This window comes from Octopus sinensis, linkage group LG4 (assembly GCF_006345805.1).
Source record: "Octopus sinensis linkage group LG4, ASM634580v1, whole genome shotgun sequence".
In the NCBI taxonomy this organism is placed as follows: Eukaryota; Metazoa; Mollusca; class Cephalopoda; order Octopoda; family Octopodidae; genus Octopus; species Octopus sinensis.
Window position 1 is genome coordinate 149,804,090 of NC_043000.1, and position 22,575 is coordinate 149,826,664.

Genomic DNA, 22,575 nt, shown 5'->3' on the forward strand with positions numbered 1-22,575 from the left:
TAGAAGATCCTGGAAGAAATTGTCTCAAACTTTGGCATTGAAAATTGTATTAACACCAAAACGGGACACTATTGCTTAGTGCCAAATACCCCATCCCTATCAAAGTATAGGACCAGATATTGTAATAGCTTGGGGTTCAGAGACTCACAGCTCTTTAATATCGTTTCGAAAGACTCGTGAAATCTACATGGAATGGATGTGGATATCTTGAAAGCAGAACGGGGTCTCCTACTTCACGGCAGGGAATGTGAATGAGGACAGCAACAACAAACTCCCTCATTCATCAAATCCAACTATTAAAGGAGAGTAAATGAAGATGTAAGAATACTAATTGGCGGTACCAGAACATAGTCACGGCTCTCGAGCTGAAACAAGTAAAGGAGTAAAAGAGTACACCTGGTAGCTATTTTTGAAAATTGTTGCAAATGCATTATATCAGAATTTCTTACAAAGATTCGTTTATAGATTTGTTGCTAGCCACTAGAGCCAGAAGGATTTTGATGTGGGATTTGAAGGGTAGAAAGAGTCGAAACCGAGTCATCAAATTCTCGAGTTAAAAATCACGGCATAGCAACAGTTTGTTCATGTGAGCGGCCGAATCATGTCAGCGGTCAGACATCACGTGATAGATCATTCTAGAAGTTTCCAGAATATTCTCCTAATTGTTAATATTGAACAATCTTTATTGTGGGCAACCCGCACCTCATCCCCACATTCTCTCTTGCTGTTTTTAATAATAGTAATTATTACAACTCTTACTCAACTTTGATATAGTTGGTCGATATGAATCCAAAGTGTATATTTTCTCCTGTCTTGGCAAACTTAGTTACAGAGCCTTTTAAACCAACTACTTGTAAAAGCTACAGAATTATTGTTTCCAGTGTATCGACTTCGTTGTTGCAATTTCTAATTCATGATCAATATGAAAATTACTTGTTAATTTATCAAGAGTGTTGTACATTTATTATATGTAGCCTGATTTCAACTCCACTTCCAGCCTCTCTTATCTTTCAGCTTTTGTCTGTCATGGCAAACCGCCGTCTACAACGACATGAGACCACATATCCGTGACAACTGGTGACTTACGACGAAGCTAATATCCAGCTATCGAAACTAATTAGTTGTGAATCACTTCTACATACTTGCAACAATGTCTACATATGACAAATCATTTTTGCAGTTATTTCATTCGAGAATGTCTAAATGAAGTTATTTAAAATGGACGGCCCGTCCAACGACTAAGTCAAATCAGAGGCGCGAAAAGCCTACAAAGTTTTTTTTCCTTACCGCCGCGTCCACTGCCACATCAAGTGACGATAAAGACCACTATTGGCTAAGAATTACTGTTTAGCAGTTAAATCTGCTCCGATGTGTTGATAGAATTTTTCCCGGCTCAGTAACGGCCTGTATTTTCGTCTTCCCATATTTTTTCATTTCTGATTAGCGCTATTATGGCATCTTTTCCTGTCTTTCAATTCCCTTAGAAAAGAGCGACAGTCTAACAATGCAGGCAGCTTTATCATTTGCATCGCCACCCTATGCAGAGGAACATTCGATTTGGTTTCTACAACTTGAAGCCAATTTGAAGAAACAAGACCTGTAATGAATTCCAAACGTTGTCTAGGGTATTATTTTTTAATTGTGGCATATCACCGTGACCGACCAGGCTATCAGATGTTGCTGGTCGCATCGCTGGTCACAATGCGCTTCGCATTGTTTTAGCCTTCAAATGACGCCATCCCGCTGGCTAAGAAGTAAGAGTGAGAGAAAGTTGTGGCGAAAGAGTACAGCAGGGATTGCCACCACCCCTGCCGGAGCCTCGTGGATCTTTATGTGTTTTCGCTCAATAAATACTCACAACGCCCGGTCTGGGAATCGAAACCGCGATCCTACGACTGGGCCATTACGCCTCCACTTGTGGTATATAAATATAATATATATTGTTGGTGTTGCAAACAAAGTTGTAATTCTTTGAAGGAATATACTTATATATATATATATATATATTGACTGTCGTTCAAATCCCGAAATTGGCAAGATTTGCTTTCATAGCGAGTATATTTATTTTTATTTATTTATTCAACTCGTCAATGTATATAATACACCACGTGTAAGCGTTTGAAGCTGTTGTATTCGCTCCATTTTATAAGATTTACTTTCTTAATCATTCAATGCGAGCCGAAGAAGTTCTGTTTAATTTGTATTTGAAAGTTCATTCTGATGTCTTTCTTTATCTCATAATGCTTGACTAACGTTTTAATATTCATATAGTCTGATGATTTACTGTGCATCGCAATATTTATAAGAGATTTATTGATCATTGTCGTAGCCCGAGCTTGGCGGACTTAATTTTTCAAACAGTGATAAGAATACACTTGAAAGTGATAAATTCCACCAAATAACTGACCAACCCAGTGACTTGCTGTTCCATGCTCCAAAACGTAACTTTCGACAACTCCTCACAATACTGATGTTACACATTGTGATTAAACAGAACAAAAAACAGAAATAGGATCTTTACCTTTTGACCTACGGATTTAAAAAATAATTTTTTGCAACTAAACACTTTCAAACTTCAGACACTGGTAGAATGTGTCATATAAAACGTGTTTTACTCTTAGCATTTTTGAGAAAAACTTATATTTACTTTAGTTATTTCACGGTAAAGTTGTCGTATTTCGGTAATTTCAACCAATCAATGACGTGTATTCAGCTGAATAAAATTACTGCCATTGTTTGCCAACAACAACTGTTAGCGGTATATATTTCGCTTGTCACTGTTATTTATGACATCGTTCGTGCGTTTGCACTGGTTTTAAGGGTTAGGGTTTGGGTTTTAGGGTTAGGGTTATCATAAATAACAGTGACAAACGAAATATACACCGCTGATAGTTGTTGTTGGCAAACGACGGCAGTAATTTTATTCAGCTGAATACACGTCATTGATTGGTTGAAATTACCGAAATACGAGAACTTTAAAGTGAAATAACTAAGTAAATATAAGTTTTTCTCAAAAATGCTAAGAGTAAAACATGTTTTATATGACACATTCTACCAGTGTCCGAAGTTTGAAAGTGTTTAGTTACAAAAAAATTATTTTTTTAAATCTGTAGGTCAAAAGGTAAAGATCCCGGTTCTCTCCTCGCAGTCGGCGGTTGTATTATCAGATTCTTCTTTTGTAAACACCCAACGCAGCATATCATGTCCACCAATAAAAACGTTAAAAGTTCGTGAGTTTGCTCCATTTATTACACACGCAGCCAGCCAGACCATACAACTTTGGTCTTCAATAATACACACACCAACATGCATCCTCGTAACAACCTTAGGAACGAGAAGTGACTCATTAAAGGTGTAAATTTGGTGGGGGAAATGAAATTCTGCTTGATATAGGAGTTGACGACGAAACAATACAACATGTTGAAAGAAAAAGCAAGAAATATCTTCAGACCCTTACAGGAATAAAGAGATAATTCAGAAGCATCGGTAGTTAGCAAAGGCTGGTTTGGTCGATCCAAACGGTAATATAACTTTCACAGCGTCAGGAGAAGCAAATGCAGACAACTGCATAAAGAAAGAATTTCCTAAGAGTACTGAGCGTGGTGACTACTCTCTCCAAAGTAGATGAAAGAAGCCTTTCGATTTTTTTGTGGTGGGGGTGGAGGGGGGTAAATGCCATCAAGCACTTCCCTCTCCCAAGAAGCCAAAAAAAAAAAAAAAGGGAATAAGGAAACGCTTCTGGTTTCAAGGCCAGAAAACTGATACAGCTTCTTAGCACGTGTTATTTAACGCACGCATAGATATAGGCAAACAATTGTGGGAGGGGGGACGTGTATGTGCACACGCACGCACACACACACACACACACACACACACACACACACACAATATATATATCTATATATATAAAACTGTAGTTGTGTGAGTGTCTGTCCCCTTCGATTTAGATTCCTAACTCCTCCCACATTTTGCGGTGCAGTTTAACCAAATTCGGGTATCTTATAGTCGTGATTCATATCGAGCCCGTCTGACTATTAGCGCGCGTCAACGATGAGTCTACGATTTTAAAAATAATTTAACATCATTTTTTATTCCATTTTAATGCATAAAATGCATCGTATGTCGATGGCGGCGGAGTTGGCGTCCACGCTCACAGCTGCACCTGTTTGCTTCTCCCCCTTCCCTCCTCGTGAAGCTGTGGGGAAGGGAGTGTAAGAAAATCAACGTCGTAATGCGTTGTGAAGGAAACCAGCGTTCTTTTAGAACGACTTCATGGCTTGAAGACACCAAAACAAAAATGGCTAAGAAAGCCCGAATTTATAAGGGAAGTAACTCTCTAAAAATGCTTATATAGTTATTTCCCTTACAAAACCGAGCAACGCCGGGCGATACTGCTAGTCTATATATATAAAACTGTAGTTGTGTGAGTGTCTGTCCCCTTCGATTTAGATTCCTAACTCCTCCCACATTTTGCGGTGCAGTTTCACCAAATTCGGGTATCTTATAGTCGTGATTCATATCGAGCCCGTCTGGGTATTAGCGCGCGTCTACGATGAGTCTACGATTTTAAAAATAATTTAACATCATTTTTTATTCCATTTTAATGCATAAAATGCATCGTATGTCGATGGCGGCGGAGTTGGCGTCCACGCTCACAGCTGCACCTGTTTGCTTCTCCCCCTTCCCTCCCTCGTGAAGCTGTGGGGAAGGGAGTGTAAGAAAATCAACGTCGTAATGCGTTGTGAAGGAAACCAGCGTTCTTTTAGAACGACTTCATGGCTTGAAGACACCAAAACAAAAATGGCTAAGAAAGCCCGAATTTATAAAGGAAGTAACTCTCTAAAAATGCTTATATAGTTATTTCCCTTACAAAACCGAGCAACGCCGGGCGATACTGCTAGTCTATATATATAAAACTGTAGTTGTGTGAGTGTCTGTCCCCTTCGATTTAGATTCCTAACTCCTCCCACATTTTGCGGTGCAGTTTCACCAAATTCGGGTATCTTATAGTCGTGATTCATATCGAGCCCGTCTGGGTATTAGCGCGCGTCTACGATGAGTCTACGATTTTAAAAATAATTTACCATCATTTTTTTCCATTTTAACGCATATTTTTTAAATAAAAGGAAGGCGGCGGAGTTGGCGTCCATGCTCACACCTGCACCTGTGTTGTTTCTCCCCCTTCTTCCCTCCCTCGTGAAGCTGTGGGGAAGGGAGTGTAAAGAAATCAACGTCGTAAAGCGTTGTCAAGGAGACCAGCGTTCTTTTAGAACAACGACTTCGTGGCTTGAAGACACCAAAACAGAAATGGCTAAGAAAGCCCGAAAGCAAATTCTACAAAATCGGGAAACACGCCACACAGGGAAGGTTTCCCGTGCAAATAATTTGCACAACCGAATGTTTTAGTTGTCGCACAACTTTTACTTAAAAAATATTATCCAAACAAACTTTTGAAGGCAATATTGTATGGCGATGGTACATGTGAAATATGGTAATGGATTTAGTAGCCAAAAGGAGAGAGCAGAGGCATAGTATGGTGGTGGTGGTGGAGGCGGTGGTAGTGGCAGCGGTGGTGGCGGTGGTGCTGGTAGTGGTGATGGTGGTCGTGGTCGTGGTGGTCGTCGTGTTTGTGGTGGTGGTGGTGGGGGTGGTTGTCGTGGTGATGATGGTGGTGGTGGTCATGGTGGTAGTGGTGATGGTGTTGGTCGTGGTGGTGGTGGTGGTGGTGGTGGTGGTGGTGGTGGTGGTGGTGGCTGAAGCTGTCGTCTGGGTTCTTCCAATTTTTTCGTGTGTCGGTGGCGGCGTTGGCGTCCATGCACCTGTGTAGCTCCTCCCCTTCTTCCCTCCCTCGTGAAGCTGTGGGGAAGGCAGGGTAGGGAAATCAACGTCGTAAAGCGTTGTCAAGGAGACAGAACAACGACTTCATGGCTTGAAGTCGCCAAAACAGAAATCGCTAAAACAGCTGAAACAGATCCACAAACACGGTAAAAACCGCCACACAGGGCAGGTTTCCTCTGCAAACAATTTGCACAACCGAATGTTTTAGTTGTTGCACAAATCATTATATACAAAAGTGAAGTTGTGTGTCTGTCTCCTACGATTTAGATTCCTAACTACTCCCACATTTTGCGGTGCAGTTTAACCAAAACCGGGTATCTTATAGTCGTGATTCATATCGATCCCTTCTGGGTATTAGCGCGCGTCTACGATGAGTCTACGATTTAAAAAAAAAATTTACCATCATTTTTTCCATTTTAATACATTTTTTCTCTATTATATAATGGAAGCAACTCTCTAAAAATGTCTACGATGAGTCAACGATTTAAAAAAAAATTAGCATCATTTTTTATTCCATTTTTAATGTTTTTTTTTGCTATTTTTATAACTCACTAAAAATGCTTATATAGTTATTTCCCTTACAAATCCGAGCAACGCCGGGCGATACTGCTAGTCTTTATATATAGAAGAGAGGTTGTGTCTGTCTCCTACGGTTTAGATTCCTAACTACTCCCACATTTTGCGGTGCAGTTTAACCAAAACCGGGTATCTTATAGTCGTGATTTATATCGAGCCCTTCTGGGTATTAGCGCGCGTCTACGATGAGTCTACGATTTTTAAAAAAAATTTACCATCATTTTTTTCCATTTTAATTCATTTTTTCGCTATTATATAAGGGAAGTAACTCTCTAAAAATGTCTACGATGAGTCAACGATTTTTAAAAACATTTACCATAATTTTTTTTCCATTTTTAATGCATTTTTTTGCTATTTTTTTGCTATAACTCTCTAAAAATGCTTATATAGTTATTTCCCTTACAAATCCGAGCAACGCCGGGCGATACTGCTAGTATATATATAAAATAAATTCTTGGTTTATTGAGATTATTACCGCTTCCTGAGATACCAATTGCTTAGTGGTAATTGATACCAACTCCAGCTGTGAAGGAGAGATAATATCAAGAATCAAGTATTCTTCAAAATTGACATGCCATTGAGGAATGGACTGTCTGATTGTCTCAAGATAAGAGGACAGCTGTTCACATTCGTTTCTACATCAGTACACGTCATCAGAACAGCAATTGTTCTGCCTTGTCTTCAGCAGACGAGGCACTTAAATATATACAAGAATAAAACAACTTGATGGTTTCGGTAATATGGGTAAATGAAAAGAAAATTAATTAAGATGAATAATTCAGAGGAGCTAAAGATGACTAAGAGCATTTAGAATGACATGCAACATTAATTCTAGCGAAGAAAATTCCTGTAAATTAATTAAATTCGAAAAAATAAATCCAAATTCGAAAAATAAACCAGGGAACCTAATATACGTATAGCAACAGCTCTGTCGCAACACTAGAGGCAAGGAACTTAAGTGAGTCAGGCAGAATGTCACCTCATATTACTAGCTGAGAGTTTTTTGCCCATCACTATATTGTCTACAAAATGGTCATTGGAAAAGTAAAAAATGTTTTGATATATTGAAGATTCTACTACAAGATGAGAATTATGGATTCATTTAAAGATAAATAGGCGCAGGAGTGGCTGTGTGGTAAGTAGCTTGCTAACCAACTACATGGTTCCGGGTTCAGTCCCACTGCGTGGCATCTTGGGCAAGTGTCTTCTACTATAGCCTCGGGCCGACCAAAGCCTTGTGAGTGGATTTGGTAGACGGAAACTGAAAGAAGCCCGTCGTATATATGTATATATGTGTGTGTGTGTGTGTGTGTGCATGTTTGTGTGTCTGTGTTTGTCCCCCAACATTGCTTGACAACCGATGCTGGTGTGTTTATGTCCCCGTCACTAAGCGGTTCGGCGAAAGAGACTGATAGAATAAGTACTGGGCTTACAAAGAATAAGTCCCGGGGTCGAGTTGCTCGACTAAAGGCGGTGCTCCAGCATGGCCGCAGTCAAATGACTGAAACAAGTAAAAGAGAGAGTAGAAACAAGTGTAGATAACTCTGTCAAAACTCATCCAGAAGTTAATGTTCGTAGTGTACCAGCTAAGTCTCTCTCACTCGCAAACAACACTATTCTGTTCTGCTAGAGACACACGGCCGAAATTTGGAGAGAGGAGGCAAGTTGATTACATCGACCCCAGTGCTCAACTGGTACTTATTTTATCGGTCTCGAAAAGATGAAAGGCAATGACGTCCTCGGTAGAGTTTGAACTCAAAATGTAGTGTCCAAAGAAATGTTGCTAAGCGTTTTGTCCGGTGTGCAAACGATTCAACCAGCTAGTCACCTTACTTATAATTCTTTTCAATTTTGGCATTATGCCAACAATTTTGAGGGGATGACATTATTTCATCGGGATCTTTTCCTTTTGAAGGCCAGATTTCCCTCCATACCCTCCATCAGACACCTACCATATTCTGAGCGCCTTGTTTCCCTGGGCGACGGACTTGGTAAACACCCACAAAGTTATCAACCACCTCACCAACAACAACACTGAACACCTTTTTGATCTCCATGTGTCTAATACACGTGGACATGCCTACAAAGTCAGAAAACAACACAGCTCCCATGACTTTCGGAAACATTTTTTCACGCTCAGAGTTGCTGAAGCATGGAATAAACTGCCTGCGTCAGTTGTTGACTGCCATGACACTGCATCCTTTAAGGCCCTCATGCTTTCCGAAATCCGCCGAAACTACACCTGATTATATATACACTTTAGATGAGTTGTAGTGCACCTGAGCACTGTACACTATGTTTTATTATTATTATTATTATTAAATAGAAGCGATTCATTGGTTAAAATTCGAAAAATTAAACTACGTTAAACAAACGAATTACAAATTTATCAAGAAAGCCAAGTGAAAATAATGTTTTCTTTTGACACATTCACCCAGTATACGAAGTTTTAAAGTGTTTAGTTAACTAGAAATTGTGTTGAAATCTGGCCTTCAAAAGGAAAAGATCTTTCATCGACCTCAAGAGGATGAAAGGCGAAGTTGACTTCAGTAGAATTGAACTTAGAAAGTAAGGAGCCAGAAGAAAAACTGTTAAGCATTTTGTCCGACGCTCTAACGATTCTGCCGGTGGGCTACAACTTATAAAAATATAATGAACTCGGCGAGAAAGAGGAAGAGAGTTTTATTCTATTTGCGTGTCCAGAGGTGATAGAGTTATTGAATTCAAAAAAAAGTAGCCAAAATTGTTGGAAAGATGGTGGATAATCTTGTGAACTTTTACCAAGTCAGCTGGCTACTGAACGTTGTAGTTTCAGTTTGTCGATGCCCAGAGAAGCGTGACGTTCAAGATCTTGTAACCGATGGGTAGTAATCGTCTGGTTGCACGTCACTGGACATCAGTAGAATGATAAAGGCGGCGAGCTGGCAGAAGCGTTAGCACGCAGGGCGAAATGCGTAGCCGTATTTCGTCTGCCGCTACGTTCTGAGTTCAAATTCCGCTGAGGTCGACTTTGCCTTTCATCCTTTCGGGGTCGATAAATAAAGTACCAGTTACGCACTGGGGTCGATGTAATCGACTTAATCCGCTTGTCTGTTCTTGTTTGTCCCCTCTATGTTTAGCCCCTTGTGGGTAGTAAAGAAACAGATAATCTACACACACATACACACACACACGTCGAATGAAACTATACAGAAAGTCTAGTATTACTTCTTAGTAATTCTAGAACTAAATTTTTCAACAGAAACGGGGTTATCTCCCATGAAAAAATTTGCGTAAAAGGAAATTTTTTTAATACTAAAATATAAACAAATAGCTTTCCCTCCCTACTACTACTAAGTAAAGACAGCTTTCGCTAGTTCATTCATCCTAGGGTAACAGATGTTTCATTTCATTTATTAAACTTATCTCTCCCGTTGTGTATACCAAGCATTTGGTAAACTTTTTCGGGAAGCGGGCCATATGAGACTAGCTCATCATCGTGCAGGTCGCACTCACTAAAAACCATTCAAGGTAATTTTTTCCTTGGTGGAGTATTCATGCTGTTTGTCCATGACCGAAATGTGTGTGTGTGTGTGTGTGTGTGTGTGTGTGTGGCTGTGTTTGTTGTCCCATTACTACTTGATAACTAGTGTTGGTGTGTTTACATCCCCATAACTTAGTGGTTCCGCAAAAGAGATCGATAGAATAAGTTGCAGGCTTAAGAAAAAAGAAAAGAAAAAAGTGCTGGGATTGATTCATTTTGAATAAAAAATTTTCAAGCAGGTGCCCCAGCATGGCAACACTCTAATGTAGAAACCTTGTATATATATATATATATATATATATATATATATATCACGTGACCGAACAGACCATCAGATGTTGCTACACATCGCTGGTCACAATGCATTCACATTGTTTTAGCCTTCGAACGACGCCACCCACTGGCTAAGCGAGCAGGCCAAAATATATATATATATATATATATATATACAAGGAAAGAATGGAGGAAATAATTCCGTATATGGAACAACCATGTAGTGCTCAGAAAATGAGCTATATGGATTCTATAGGTATCGATAGAAGACACAAAATTGAAGTAATCTACAAACTGTTTTCCTTTGTAACATCAGAGTACTTAAGGCAAATCTCATAAAAACCGTAAAAAAATATATATGCATGTACAAAATTACATAAAAACACATAAAAATATACATGTGTGTACAATATTACATAAAAATTTATAAAAATATACATACAAATACATGTGAACATTTAAAAATGTACCTGAATGTATAAGGAAAATATAAAATGGTATGCGAGTGCCTGAACTTGATACAACCATGATAGAAACCAGAAGGAAGAAAGTTATAGATGCATGGACAATGTGTGACAATAAAATATATTAAAAGCATTCCATAGCAGAGATAAAATCCAATACTCATTATATATATATAATCAATGGAAATTGCAGCTGTGATACCAGTGCCGGTGACAAGTAAGCGAACCATCCGATCGTGGCCGTTGCCAGTGCTGCCCCGACTGGCCTCCGTGCTGGTGGCACGTAAAAAGCACCATCCGTCTGTGGCCGTCTGCCAGCTCCGTCTGGCACCTGTGTGGGTGGCACGTAAAAAGCACCCACTACACTCATGGAGTGGTTGGCATTAGGAAGGGCATCCAGCCGTAGAAACACTGCCAGATCAGAATGGGCCTGGTGCAGCCTTCTGGCTTCCCAGACCCCAGTTGAACCGTCCAACCCATGCTAGCATGGAAAGCGGACGCTAAATGATGATGATGGTGATGGTGATGATATATGTTATATAATCATCACAACAAACATGAACAATCAACGTCGCCCATTGTCTCCCTTGATAAAAGGACTTTCACTTTGTTTCCCGCCAAAACAATTAACTTGTACAACAACGGCAGTCGAATAAAGTATCTTGTATCGTTAACACGTTGTTTCAGTCTCTCTCATTTTCTTAATCTTTCATACTAAGTACTCACTACTTCCTTTAATACTCAATACATTATATATATATAACAACAACATGGTGTCAGAATACTAAAAGAACCCAAAATACAGAAACCAAAGGAAAAAAGAAGTTGAAATCATACTTCAAAGACGAAATGGAAAATTTACCGCATCCAAAAGACCTAGACTTTAATCAGGAAAATCTAGCCGCAGCATGGAAAAAGTGGAAAAAAGAATTCAATCTCTTTTTGATAGCAACAGAAAGTGACATGAAGCCAGACAAAGTAAAAACTTCAATGTTTTTAACTTGCGTCGGTTCTAAAGGCCGAGATATCCATTCCACACTGGATTTCAATTCACCCGACGAAGAAATGAACCTTCAGACAGTAATCGAAAAATTCGATGCATATTGTGAACCCAGGAAAAACATAACTTTCCTAAGACACAAATTCTTCACATGTGGACAAGCGGAACATCAAAAATTCGATGAGTACGTAGTAGAGTTGCGCCAAAAGGCACAACAGTGCGAATTCGGCAACCTCACAGACAGTCTCACCAAAGATATTCTGATATGTGGAATCAGAGACATGAGATTAAGAGAAAGATTATTGAGAGAACCAAATTTAGACCTACAAAAAACAATTCAAGCAGGTCAGAGTGCAGAGCAAACACGACTCCAATCAAGGATGCTAAATGCCACATCCGAAACAAGAGATAACGAAATCTCGAGGGTATATAGTCAACACGACAGAAAAGGCGCCAAAACTCAAATAACCCGCCATATGCAATCCAGACATCAAAACGAACAGGGCGGAAGTGACAGAAAGCCCGCGAAATTCAAGCGCCAAGTCAACACTACGTCACTAACTGTCACTATTGTGGTTATAATCACAAAAGAAATAAATGCCCAGCATTTCACAAGACATGTGAAAAATGCAAGAAACAAGGACACTATGCAAAAATGTGCAAATCAAGAAAATTTGTACATAAAGTAGAGATACATACCGACGATGAATCAGATGACGATACACATGCACTCGAAATGATCACTGCAAATAATTCCCGCGTGCACAAAATCGAAAAGTTCAAGACTCCAAAAGACATTTGGACGGTCGAACTAAAAGTGAACAACTCGAATGTAACATTCAAAATTGATACTGGAGCAGACGTAACCGTACTGCCATTCAGAGAATATAGAAATATAATTCCAAAACCACAACTGCAAAAAACTTCAACTCGATTATCAGCTTACAATAACACAGCTATAAAAGTGCTAGGAAAATGCACAGCAGTCATTAAATACAAAGAATTATCAAAGCAAATAAAATTCATTGTTGCAAAAACAAACTCGCATGCAGTTATAGATGCAAAGACAGCTAAAGATCTGAACCTGATTCAGAGAATTTCAAAAATAAATTCGTCAAACACAAATGACATATTAGAAAAATATGAAGACTGTTTCGGAGAAATCGGCACTTTGTCAATAACACATCATATCACAGTGGATCCACAAATAACTCCTGTAATTCATCCACCAAGATCGGTTCCTTTTTCTATAAAAGAAAAACTCAACAAAGAATTAAAAAGAATGACAGAATTAGATTATGAAAATATATTTCCAAAGTCAACAAACACGCATGAAAAAACAAAAACAGCACAACTACAGAATTCAACACTACAAAATAATAAAACCACAAAAAGTGGACGACGAATAATTATTCCCTGTAGATACAGATGATATAAAAAAAATTTAAAAAAAAAAAAAAAAAGGAAGATGTTATATAATCATCACAACAAACATGAACAATCAACGTCGCCCATTGTCTCCCTTGATAAAAGGACTTTCACTTTGTTTCCCGCCAAAACAATTAACTTGTACAACAATGGCAGTCGAATAAAGTATCTTGTATCGTTAACACGTTGTTTCAGTCTCTCTCATTTTCTTAATCTTTCATACTAAGTACTCACTACTTCCTTTAATACTCAATACATTATATATATATAACAACAACATGGTGTCAGAATACTAAAAGAACCCAAAATACAGAAACCAAAGGAAAAAAGAAGTTGAAATCATACTTCAAAGACGAAATATATATATATATATATGGTAGGGAGCACATGTATGTACACATGTGCACATATGTATATGCATGTATGTATGTATGTATGCATGCATGCATGCATGTGTCAAAGAAACAGATTAGTGCCTTACTCTAGTCATCAACAATGTACAAATAAAATGCTCAAATTATAGCAAATGTTTACAATCACTGATGATCTTTCATGGTATTCCATACATGTATAACACTGTCAAAACTCAATCATAAAAACTAGGAGCAATGATATAACTATTTTAGCCATGTTCATTTGCTGATCATCTGTAAATTTCAATGCCCATGTTGAATATACTGCTTAATTTAGACTTGGTGAGGCCCTGAGCAGAGTAAAGTTTGAAATGTTATACCACAAAGTCTTGCAAGATTTAAAAACCTATTTGTCTTTTAATAATTTTGGTTGTAATTGTGACTATGTGGCTTTCAAATGAGGTTGTTTAGCTCATAGCTTGTATCCAGTTCCAGCACTGGTTACATTTTATATGCTACAACACCCACAGATTTTAGAGTAATCTAAAAGAAACCATATAACAGATTGTTAATGATTCATTTGCGAACACTATCTGGTGCAGAACAGTGTAGTTTCCCCTTCTTTGCCTTTCCTACAGCCACTATAACAGACTTTACTTCTCGTAATAGTAGATCCTCTCCACTCATCTCTCCTCTTGTCATTCATATTGAGTCCCACCTACCAGACCCCACTCACAAATTGCGATCCTTTGGAATTCCATCCACGTCTGTTTTTCCTACAATCATTGACTAACAAGTGTACAAAATAAAAAAAAAATTTTTTAATATATGCGCCCTTTTTAAAGCCTAGCCAGGCTCATGGGCCCAGTTTCCCGGTTTCTATGGCGTATGTGTTCCCCAGCTGGACAGGACGCCAGTCCATCGCAATGTTACTCATTTTTGCCAGCTGAGTGGACTGGAGCAACGTGAAATTAAGTGTTTTGCTCAAGAACACAACCTGTCACCCGGTCCAGGAATCGAAACCACAATCTTACGATCATGATGCTGACACCCTAACCACTAAGCCACATGCCTCCACGACAAGTGTACAAGCTAAACCCCAAAAACACTGGGAGACCTACAAAGATTATAGCCATTGCTTCTACTGTGCTTCATGTGAAATAATTGCAATGTGTCTTCAATACAGTATCTTTTTCTGCATTCAACTTAGCATCATGACATCACTCAGTAACTCATATAAATTTTCTTAGATTTACCTAACATATTTACACCAATGTAATATCTCTTTTAAACTCATCTTGCAAGTTTTGTTAAAGTTTTTAACTCACTTGACAGGGATTTTTTTCAATCATCAACATCATCATCATCAACATTTGACATCCATTTTCCATGCTGGCATGGGTCAGATGGCTTCACAGGAACTGCAAGGCCAGGCATAGTACCAGGAGGTTCTGTCGTCTGTTTTGGCTTGGTTTCTACAGTTGGATGCCCTTCCTAATGCCAACCACTTTCCAGAGTATACTGGGTACTTTTTACATGACACTGGCACCCACACCAATGCTTTTTATGTGGCACCTTGGTTTTAGGATATCAATTCTGTTGTGGTGGGTGAGTCTTCTTGAGTGCAACAATGTGCCATATATCTCAATCTTCTGTCATCTCCCTTGTAAAGCTCAGCATTTTGAGATAGGCCTTCAATACTTCATTCCATGTCTTCATCATTATCATCATCATCGTTTAACGTCCGTTTTCTGTGCTAGCATGGGTTGGACGGTTCAACTGGGGTCTGTGAAGCCGGAAGGCTGCACCAGGCTCCAGTCTGATCTGGCAGTGTTTCTACAACTGGATGCCCTTCCTAACGCCAACCACTCCGTGAGTGTAGTGGGTGCTTTTTACGTGCCCCATTTGTTTATATTATGCATCAATAAATCCTACAAATTGTTCCTTTCCAGACCCTCAGCACTTCTGCCTTTCACTTACTATAGTACAGCACTATGCATTTTACATCTGTTTTCATAGAAACTGACTTTTTATAGAAACATAAGACTCTTCATAACTCTCATAAGTGCAATTCACTCAATTTCTTTCACTCATCTTTAATTCAAGGCCATATTCCTTTATTGTCTTCCACCATAATATAAATGATATCATCTATTGTTTCTAGTGAGCAATCAGAGAACACATTGGATTTCAGTCATAGCTTGTATCAGATTCTGCACCCTTTCTATATTCTTGCTACCTGCTTCTCCCACACTTGGTTATTTTTTATAGTCTTATCTGTTACATTATTCCATTCAGATATATGTTGCTGTTAGGTTTATATTAGCTCTATCTCGCAAATTGTCCCTGAGTATTGCCTACATATCTTGTATAGCGTGTGCTTAGAACTTCTCTTTCAGTTTTCCCTCATTTAAATGTTAGGAGAAATAACATTTGTACAAGCTTTTAATTCTGTTCCATACAAATGACTTATGCAAAGGGTGTGAGAGATGATCTTTATAACTTGGTTGAAGTCCTTCATTCTCGAATGAAAAGAGGTTGTTACAATTCTAGGGTAGCATTCTGCACCTTATGAGATGACATCTGGTGTACCACAGGGATCTGTTCTTGGACTTTGGTTGTTTGTTGCATATTTTAATGACATAGATGCCAACTTGAAGAATGATACAGTGTTGAAATACTCTCAGATGACATCAAGCTGTACCTTGAGATAAAAAGGACATATCCTATATGTTATAGAGCTTTCCTGTAATCAGAACTGGTCACAGTGCAACAATGGATTAGTGGACTAGCAACTCAAACTGATTGTGGACAAGTGCATGACCATACATTTTAGGAGGAAAAAAACACTAGCTTTCACAGTCCTTCCACAACACCAATTTTAAGAAGTCTGCTAGTGAACATGACCTGGACTGGACATTATTGTTAACAGCAAGTTGCATTGGATAAACATTTCTAAAATTATCAAGAAGGCCAAGGGTGTCTTAGCATCACTCAGTAAGACCTTTGTCAGCCATTCACCAGTTATCAGTTTAAAGCTGTATATAGCTATGATACGTCCACACTTAGAGCTTTCATCATCAGTCTGGAACACTCAGAATATCAGTCTCAGAATATCAATCTCCTGGAAACTGTCCAGAAATGTGCAACCAGACAAATACCCACCATCAGGCATCTACCATACTCTGAATGCCTTGTTTCTCTGAGTATGGACACATTAAAGCTCTGACATCTAGCAACTGAATTGTTAGACACCCACAAGATTATTCATCATTTTCTCAGCAACACATCTTTTTGGAATTCTATATGTTTAATAACCATATTAATGCTTACAAAATCAGAAAGCAGCACAGCATACATGACTTTTGGAAAACATTTTTGCCACATTCAAAATTGCTGAAGCATGGAATAAACCACCTGCATCAGTTGATAGCTGTTAGGACACTGCATTCTTCAAAACTTTCATGCTTCCCAAAATTTGCCAACACGACACCTCATGTTCCCCTACTTTTTTAATGACTCACTTCCCCATCTTTTTATGTATTATTCTGTGTACTTACTAATAATTCTTTTTAATTTTGGCACAAGACTAGCTTGTACCATTTCTGAAGATTTGTAGTGCACCTGAATATTGTATACAATAAGTTCATTATTATTATCATCATCATTATTATTATTTTCATATACGCTCAACAGATTAGACTGCTGGAAAAGAAAAAGAGTCCTAACATCCTTCTTTGTTTGTTCCTTCTCAAGCCATACCTGGCTCATAAGGGCTGGTTTCCCAGTTTCCTTGTCGCATAAGTTCCCCACCTGGATAGGACACAGTCTATCGCAGGTGAACTGCAAGATGCAGGAGGAAAAAGTGAGAGAAAGTTGTGGTGGAAGAGTCAGCAGAAGTTTACCATTACCTTCTGCTGGAGCCGCATGGAGCTTAGGTGTTTTGCTCATAAACACACACATCGTCTGGTCTGAGACTCGAACCCGTGATCCCTCAACCGAATGTCCGCTGCTCTAACCACTAGGCCATGTGGCCCCAGTCGAAACATCAGGCTACCACAAGTAGCCTTAGATACCAAGAACCCTCCTATTGGATTATAGCAAGTAACCTTAGATGCCAAGAACCCTCCTAAGTATCCTAGCTGTCCCTAATAACACTGTTTTCTGGAACTGTACTAAACTGGGTTTTATGCCTATTTCTTCAATCCATCCATTCAGATCTTTAGTGATAGTTCCCAATACACCTATAACTATTACCTGCACTTTCCATAGTCTCTGTAATTCAATAGCTATATCTTGGTACTTTGCTATAAAGTCTTGGGACTATAAAGTCAATTATCTGGCACTTTCTATTCTCCTTATCTACTACTACTAGATCAGGCCATCTAGCTTCTATTATTCTGTCAGTCTGAATGCTAAAATCCCACATCTTGTATTTCTTACTTTCTAGTATTTTACTAGGTCCGTGTTCATACCATTTATCAGTGTGTTCAAAAGTTCCCAGTGGATTGCTCTCCCTAGATTGTCCTGTTTTTTCATGTATTCTTTCTGTGCCAGCACGCTACATTCACTTACTATATGAGTAATGCTTTCCTCTTTTAATTTGCATAATCTACATTGGGAATCTACTTGGTTTTTGTCAATTTTGGCGTTTATCCCATTAGTCCTTAATGCTTGATCTTGTGCAGCTACTAACAAACTTTCTGTCTCCCTCTTCAGCTTTCCTTTCTGCAACCATAACCATGTCTCACTACTACTATTTGCCACAACTATCTTTGAGAATCTACCATGCAACGCCTTCTCCTGCCAGTCTGAACATTTTTGTATTATCATTATCATTATTATTATTATCATTATTATTATTATTTAAGACAGCAAGCTGGCAGAATCATTAGCATGCTGGATGAAATACTTAGTAGCATTTTGTCTATCTTCACATTCTGGGTTCAAATTCTGTTGCAGTCAATGTAATTGACTTGCACCCTCCTCTGAAATCACTGGCCTTGTGCCAAAATTTGAAATCATCATTATTATTATTATTATTATTGAGTGAGAGAGCAGTGCCTGCCATCAAAGTGACTCTGGGGTAAAATATACGAAGCCCAATATACCCATCATGTCTACCTGTCTGATAAGGGTACACCAAGCACATGCATCACAACCATATGTGTGCGACATGGTGATCTCATATCAAGATAAACAGTGCATGACCTTGCAGGTGGGGCCCAGTTAGAATTTTCTTCTGGTCGAGTAGCCCATCCTGCTCAAAAGATCCCTGAATAAGGATTGTTTAAAGATGTTGAACGAACCACCCGTGTTTCCAAAGATGAATTATCCAAACCTCTAAGAATTCCTTTCAACACACAGCTATGATGCTCCCCTACTACTTCTGCTCGTGATCAGAGATGCACATATCGTCATCCACTAAGGGACATGGTCAACTGGTTAAGGTCAAACAACTGACAAGTAAATCTGTGGTATTGAGCAGAATATTTGCTGTAGCCCATCTTTTATACCGAGACACTTCCAATCAGTTAAGATCAAAAGCCACGAGAGCCACTGTCTGGTACTGCATCGGGGCATTTATCATTATTATCATTATTTTTATTAATATCATTATTGTTGTTGTTGTTGTTGTTAATAGACTTAAATTATTAAATAAGCTAATGAAGGAAAATGCTTGATTAGAATATTCTAAGTTTAATTAGTGGGAAGATAATAGGAATAGTTCCAAATATGGGAAAAGAGCCTAAGATATATTCAAATATATGCTGAAAATATATTTACATACTATGCTAACAGTTATTCATATAAAACACTTCTCTGACCTTGTTTAATCTTTAAAGAAGTAGAAATATATTAAAAAAAGTTTCATCAAAGATGCCAGTAATAAATAGGCGCATGAGTGGCTGTGTGGTAAGTAGCTTGTTTACCAACCACATGGTTCTGGGTTCGGTCCCACTGTGTGGCACCTTGGGCAAGTGTCTTCTACTATAGCCTCGGGCCGACCAAAAGCCTTGTGAGTGGATTTGGTAGACGGAAACTGAAAGAAGCCTGTCGTATATATGTATATATATGTGTGTGTGTGTTTGTGTGTCTGTGTTTGTCCCCCTAGCATCGCTTGACAACCGATGCTGGTGTGTTTATGTCCCTGTTACTTAGTGGTTCGGCAAAAGAGACCGATAGAATAAGTACTGGGCTTACAAAAGAATAAGTCCCGGGGTCGAGTTGCTCGATTAAAGGCGGTGCTCCAGCATGGCCGCAGTCAAATGACTGAAACAAGTAAAAGAGTAAAAGAGTATGTGATAGTTTGATAAACTGAAAATATCCTGATATTCTGAACCATTTATTACACCATCTCTGAATTTCTGCTTTCATGTAGAGGGTCAAGGTATCTGGTATAGTTAATTCTTTTCCTGTCTATCCACATGTTTGAGTTAGAAATTAAAACTGCGTTCGCAAGCAGTTCTACTCTCTATATTGCTTGCACTCATAAATTCTAAAGTTTAAGAAATTCCATAAAATATATATATATAGTTCTTAGATGAGAATTAAATATTCTTCATATAGACTACACCAATTAGTACTCAAGAGGTTTAAACTTGAGTAGGTAGAGAGGTAAATATAAGGATAAGCAAGTTAGGCAGGTCGATGTACAAAGAATATTTAATGCATTAAATACAAGAAATGTTAGTTAGTTAGTTAGTTAATTTTTGGGCTCAAAAAGCAAAAAGCAAGGCCATGTATGTTTATATACAAAAAGGTCTGACTCACACAGAAAAAAAATGTTATCAGGAATTAAATGGGTTGAAGAAAATTGTTACATATCCAACAGCTGTTTCTAGGGGTTCAGTGATCCAAAATAATGATTGTAAATTGATTCTATTTTCAGATGAGATGGGCCTTCATCTTCAAGGAAGAAATCTTACATTTAAGGTGTTGATAGTAAGGAGATTAAAGATGGAATGATTTTGTGGAAGGTAAGTGTATTAGAAGGAGGAATTGGGGGGGGGGCAGTATTCAGATAGAGAATAGTGAGAGGGGGAAATAAATTTCAAGGGATAGGGGTTAATAAGGAGGCTAGTAGGGAGTTATAGTAATAGAGGTAGAAAGTAGGAAGAAGAGGGGAGGGTGGTTTAGGTAGTATGTGAATGGTAAACTTTGTGTTAGTTTTTATGAACCAATAGAATTAATAGATAAGACAGTGAGAAAAGGAATAGCCATTATTCGAGGGAAATAAGTTGACTGATTCAGTGGCTGAGGGAGATATGTGGGGAGGTATGAGAGTAGATAGAGGGGATGGAGTTGGTGGTCAATATAGCAGTTATTAGTGGAGCAAAGGAAATGGGTTGGTATTGGAGGGGTGGCAGAAACGTTAGCACGCCGGGCGAAATGCTTAGCGGTATTTCGTCTGCGTTACATTGTGAGTTCAAATTCCGCCGAGGTCGACTTTGCCTTTCATCCTTTCGGGGTCGATAAATTAAGTACCAGTTACGCACTGGGATCGATATAATCGACTTAATCCGTTTGTCTGTCCGTGTTTGTCCGCTCTGTGTTTAGCCCCTAGTGGATAATAAAGAAATAGGCATTGGAGGGGTGGTGCCATGGTAAGCAGAGGTATATGAAATTGAATAGAAGGATGTGAATAGGGATAGGTTGACAGATTAGAATCCAAAGGAGTGGGGTAGTATCAAGAACTTTAGATAGGGAGGAGAAATAAGAAGGTGGTTAGGAAGGTGGGGTGAGTGGGGAGGCTGTGAGGGAAATGGGAAATAGTGGTTTAGAAGTATTTTGAAAAGTATGTATGAGAAAGACTGAGAGGGTGGGGTAGTATTTGTTAAGTAGGAGGTTGCTAGACTGACATTGTCTTAGCGTAAGGTTAATTTTGAGTATGGATATTTATAATTATGGGATTACATAGATTTAACAAAGTGTACAAAAGACGAGTAGTTCTTGTGCTTACAAGAAAAAATTACATCTGTGAATCTATTAAGGTGAAGAATGGTTTGCAATTCTCTTAAACATAACAAATGCCTAACTTGCTTCAAACATACCAATGTCTGTATTGTAAAGGGGAGCCTCACTTACTATGGATCAGGATAGGGTATAAGGAATATTCTGAGATTTAAGGTTGTGTATATGAGTTGTTAAGGAGGTTGATAATTTAGAATTTGGATTGGAGATAGAGTTCATGTGTGCATGGTAGCAGTGCTTGAAGTCAACTGTGTTGCCAATATATACTCTTGCTTGATGGGAATATGGTGTTATAACGTGGCACTTGTAGACTACATTTTTACATAGACAGAAGCCTCCAAGAGGGCATAGTTGAGAAACACGACAATTCCAAGTTTTCTTACCATCTCGGTGGTTGGGGTTTACTGCAAAGGAGTTTGAGCTCCATTGGTCCATTATTAGTGAAGGAGAACTTGAAGTGCAATCTGTATAAGTATTGGATTGGGAGGTGGTATTACAGCAAGTATATGTTGTTGTGTAGGTTAAATTGTGAGACGATAGCTTGAGTCACATATATATATATATATACATATATAATATATATTATATATATATATATTATATATAATATATATATATATATATATATATATATATATATATATATATATATACACACACATATATATATATACATATATATATATATAAGTATATGAAGAAGGAGTTGAACGACTAGTTAACAAAATACCTTTATTCTCGATGGGCTCCTTGAGAGCGGTCAGCTAAAAGTTTTTGTGCATTTTGATGTCGACATAAGTTCCTTGATTTTCCTGATGAGAAATCTGCATAATGTACTCCTTATTCCTTCGGAATTAGGAATATGCAGCCTTTGAAACATATGTCGAGAATAAAGGATATTTGTTAACTAGTCGTTCAACTCCATTCTTCATATACTTATAATTTTAAAATAAACATACAAATTTCCGCACGAAGACACGTAGTCTATGCCCTAGAGACGTAGCTTCAACCGTGTTCTTTCTGATGTGAATTTGCTACCCAGGTGTCGGTTATCTTTCGATTTATCCTTAATAAGATAATTCATTCAACTACTCAAATATATATATACATATATTATCTAGGTGACCAAGTCAGCAGTGGGGGTGG

General features: G+C 38.4%; 1 protein-coding gene across 1 annotated transcript in view; it reads right to left on the reverse strand.

Moving 5' to 3' along the window:
* LOC115210935 (coiled-coil domain-containing protein 13-like) overlaps positions 1-21,830 on the reverse strand; it is a 139,151-nt gene extending 117,321 nt beyond the window's left edge. The window contains exon 1 of the mRNA XM_036502562.1: positions 21,813-21,830. Coding sequence (XP_036358455.1) covers positions 21,813-21,815 — 3 coding nt within the window. The 5' untranslated portion in view covers positions 21,816-21,830. The remainder of the gene's footprint in view (positions 1-21,812) is intronic.
* Between the last annotated feature and the right edge of the window lie 745 nt (positions 21,831-22,575).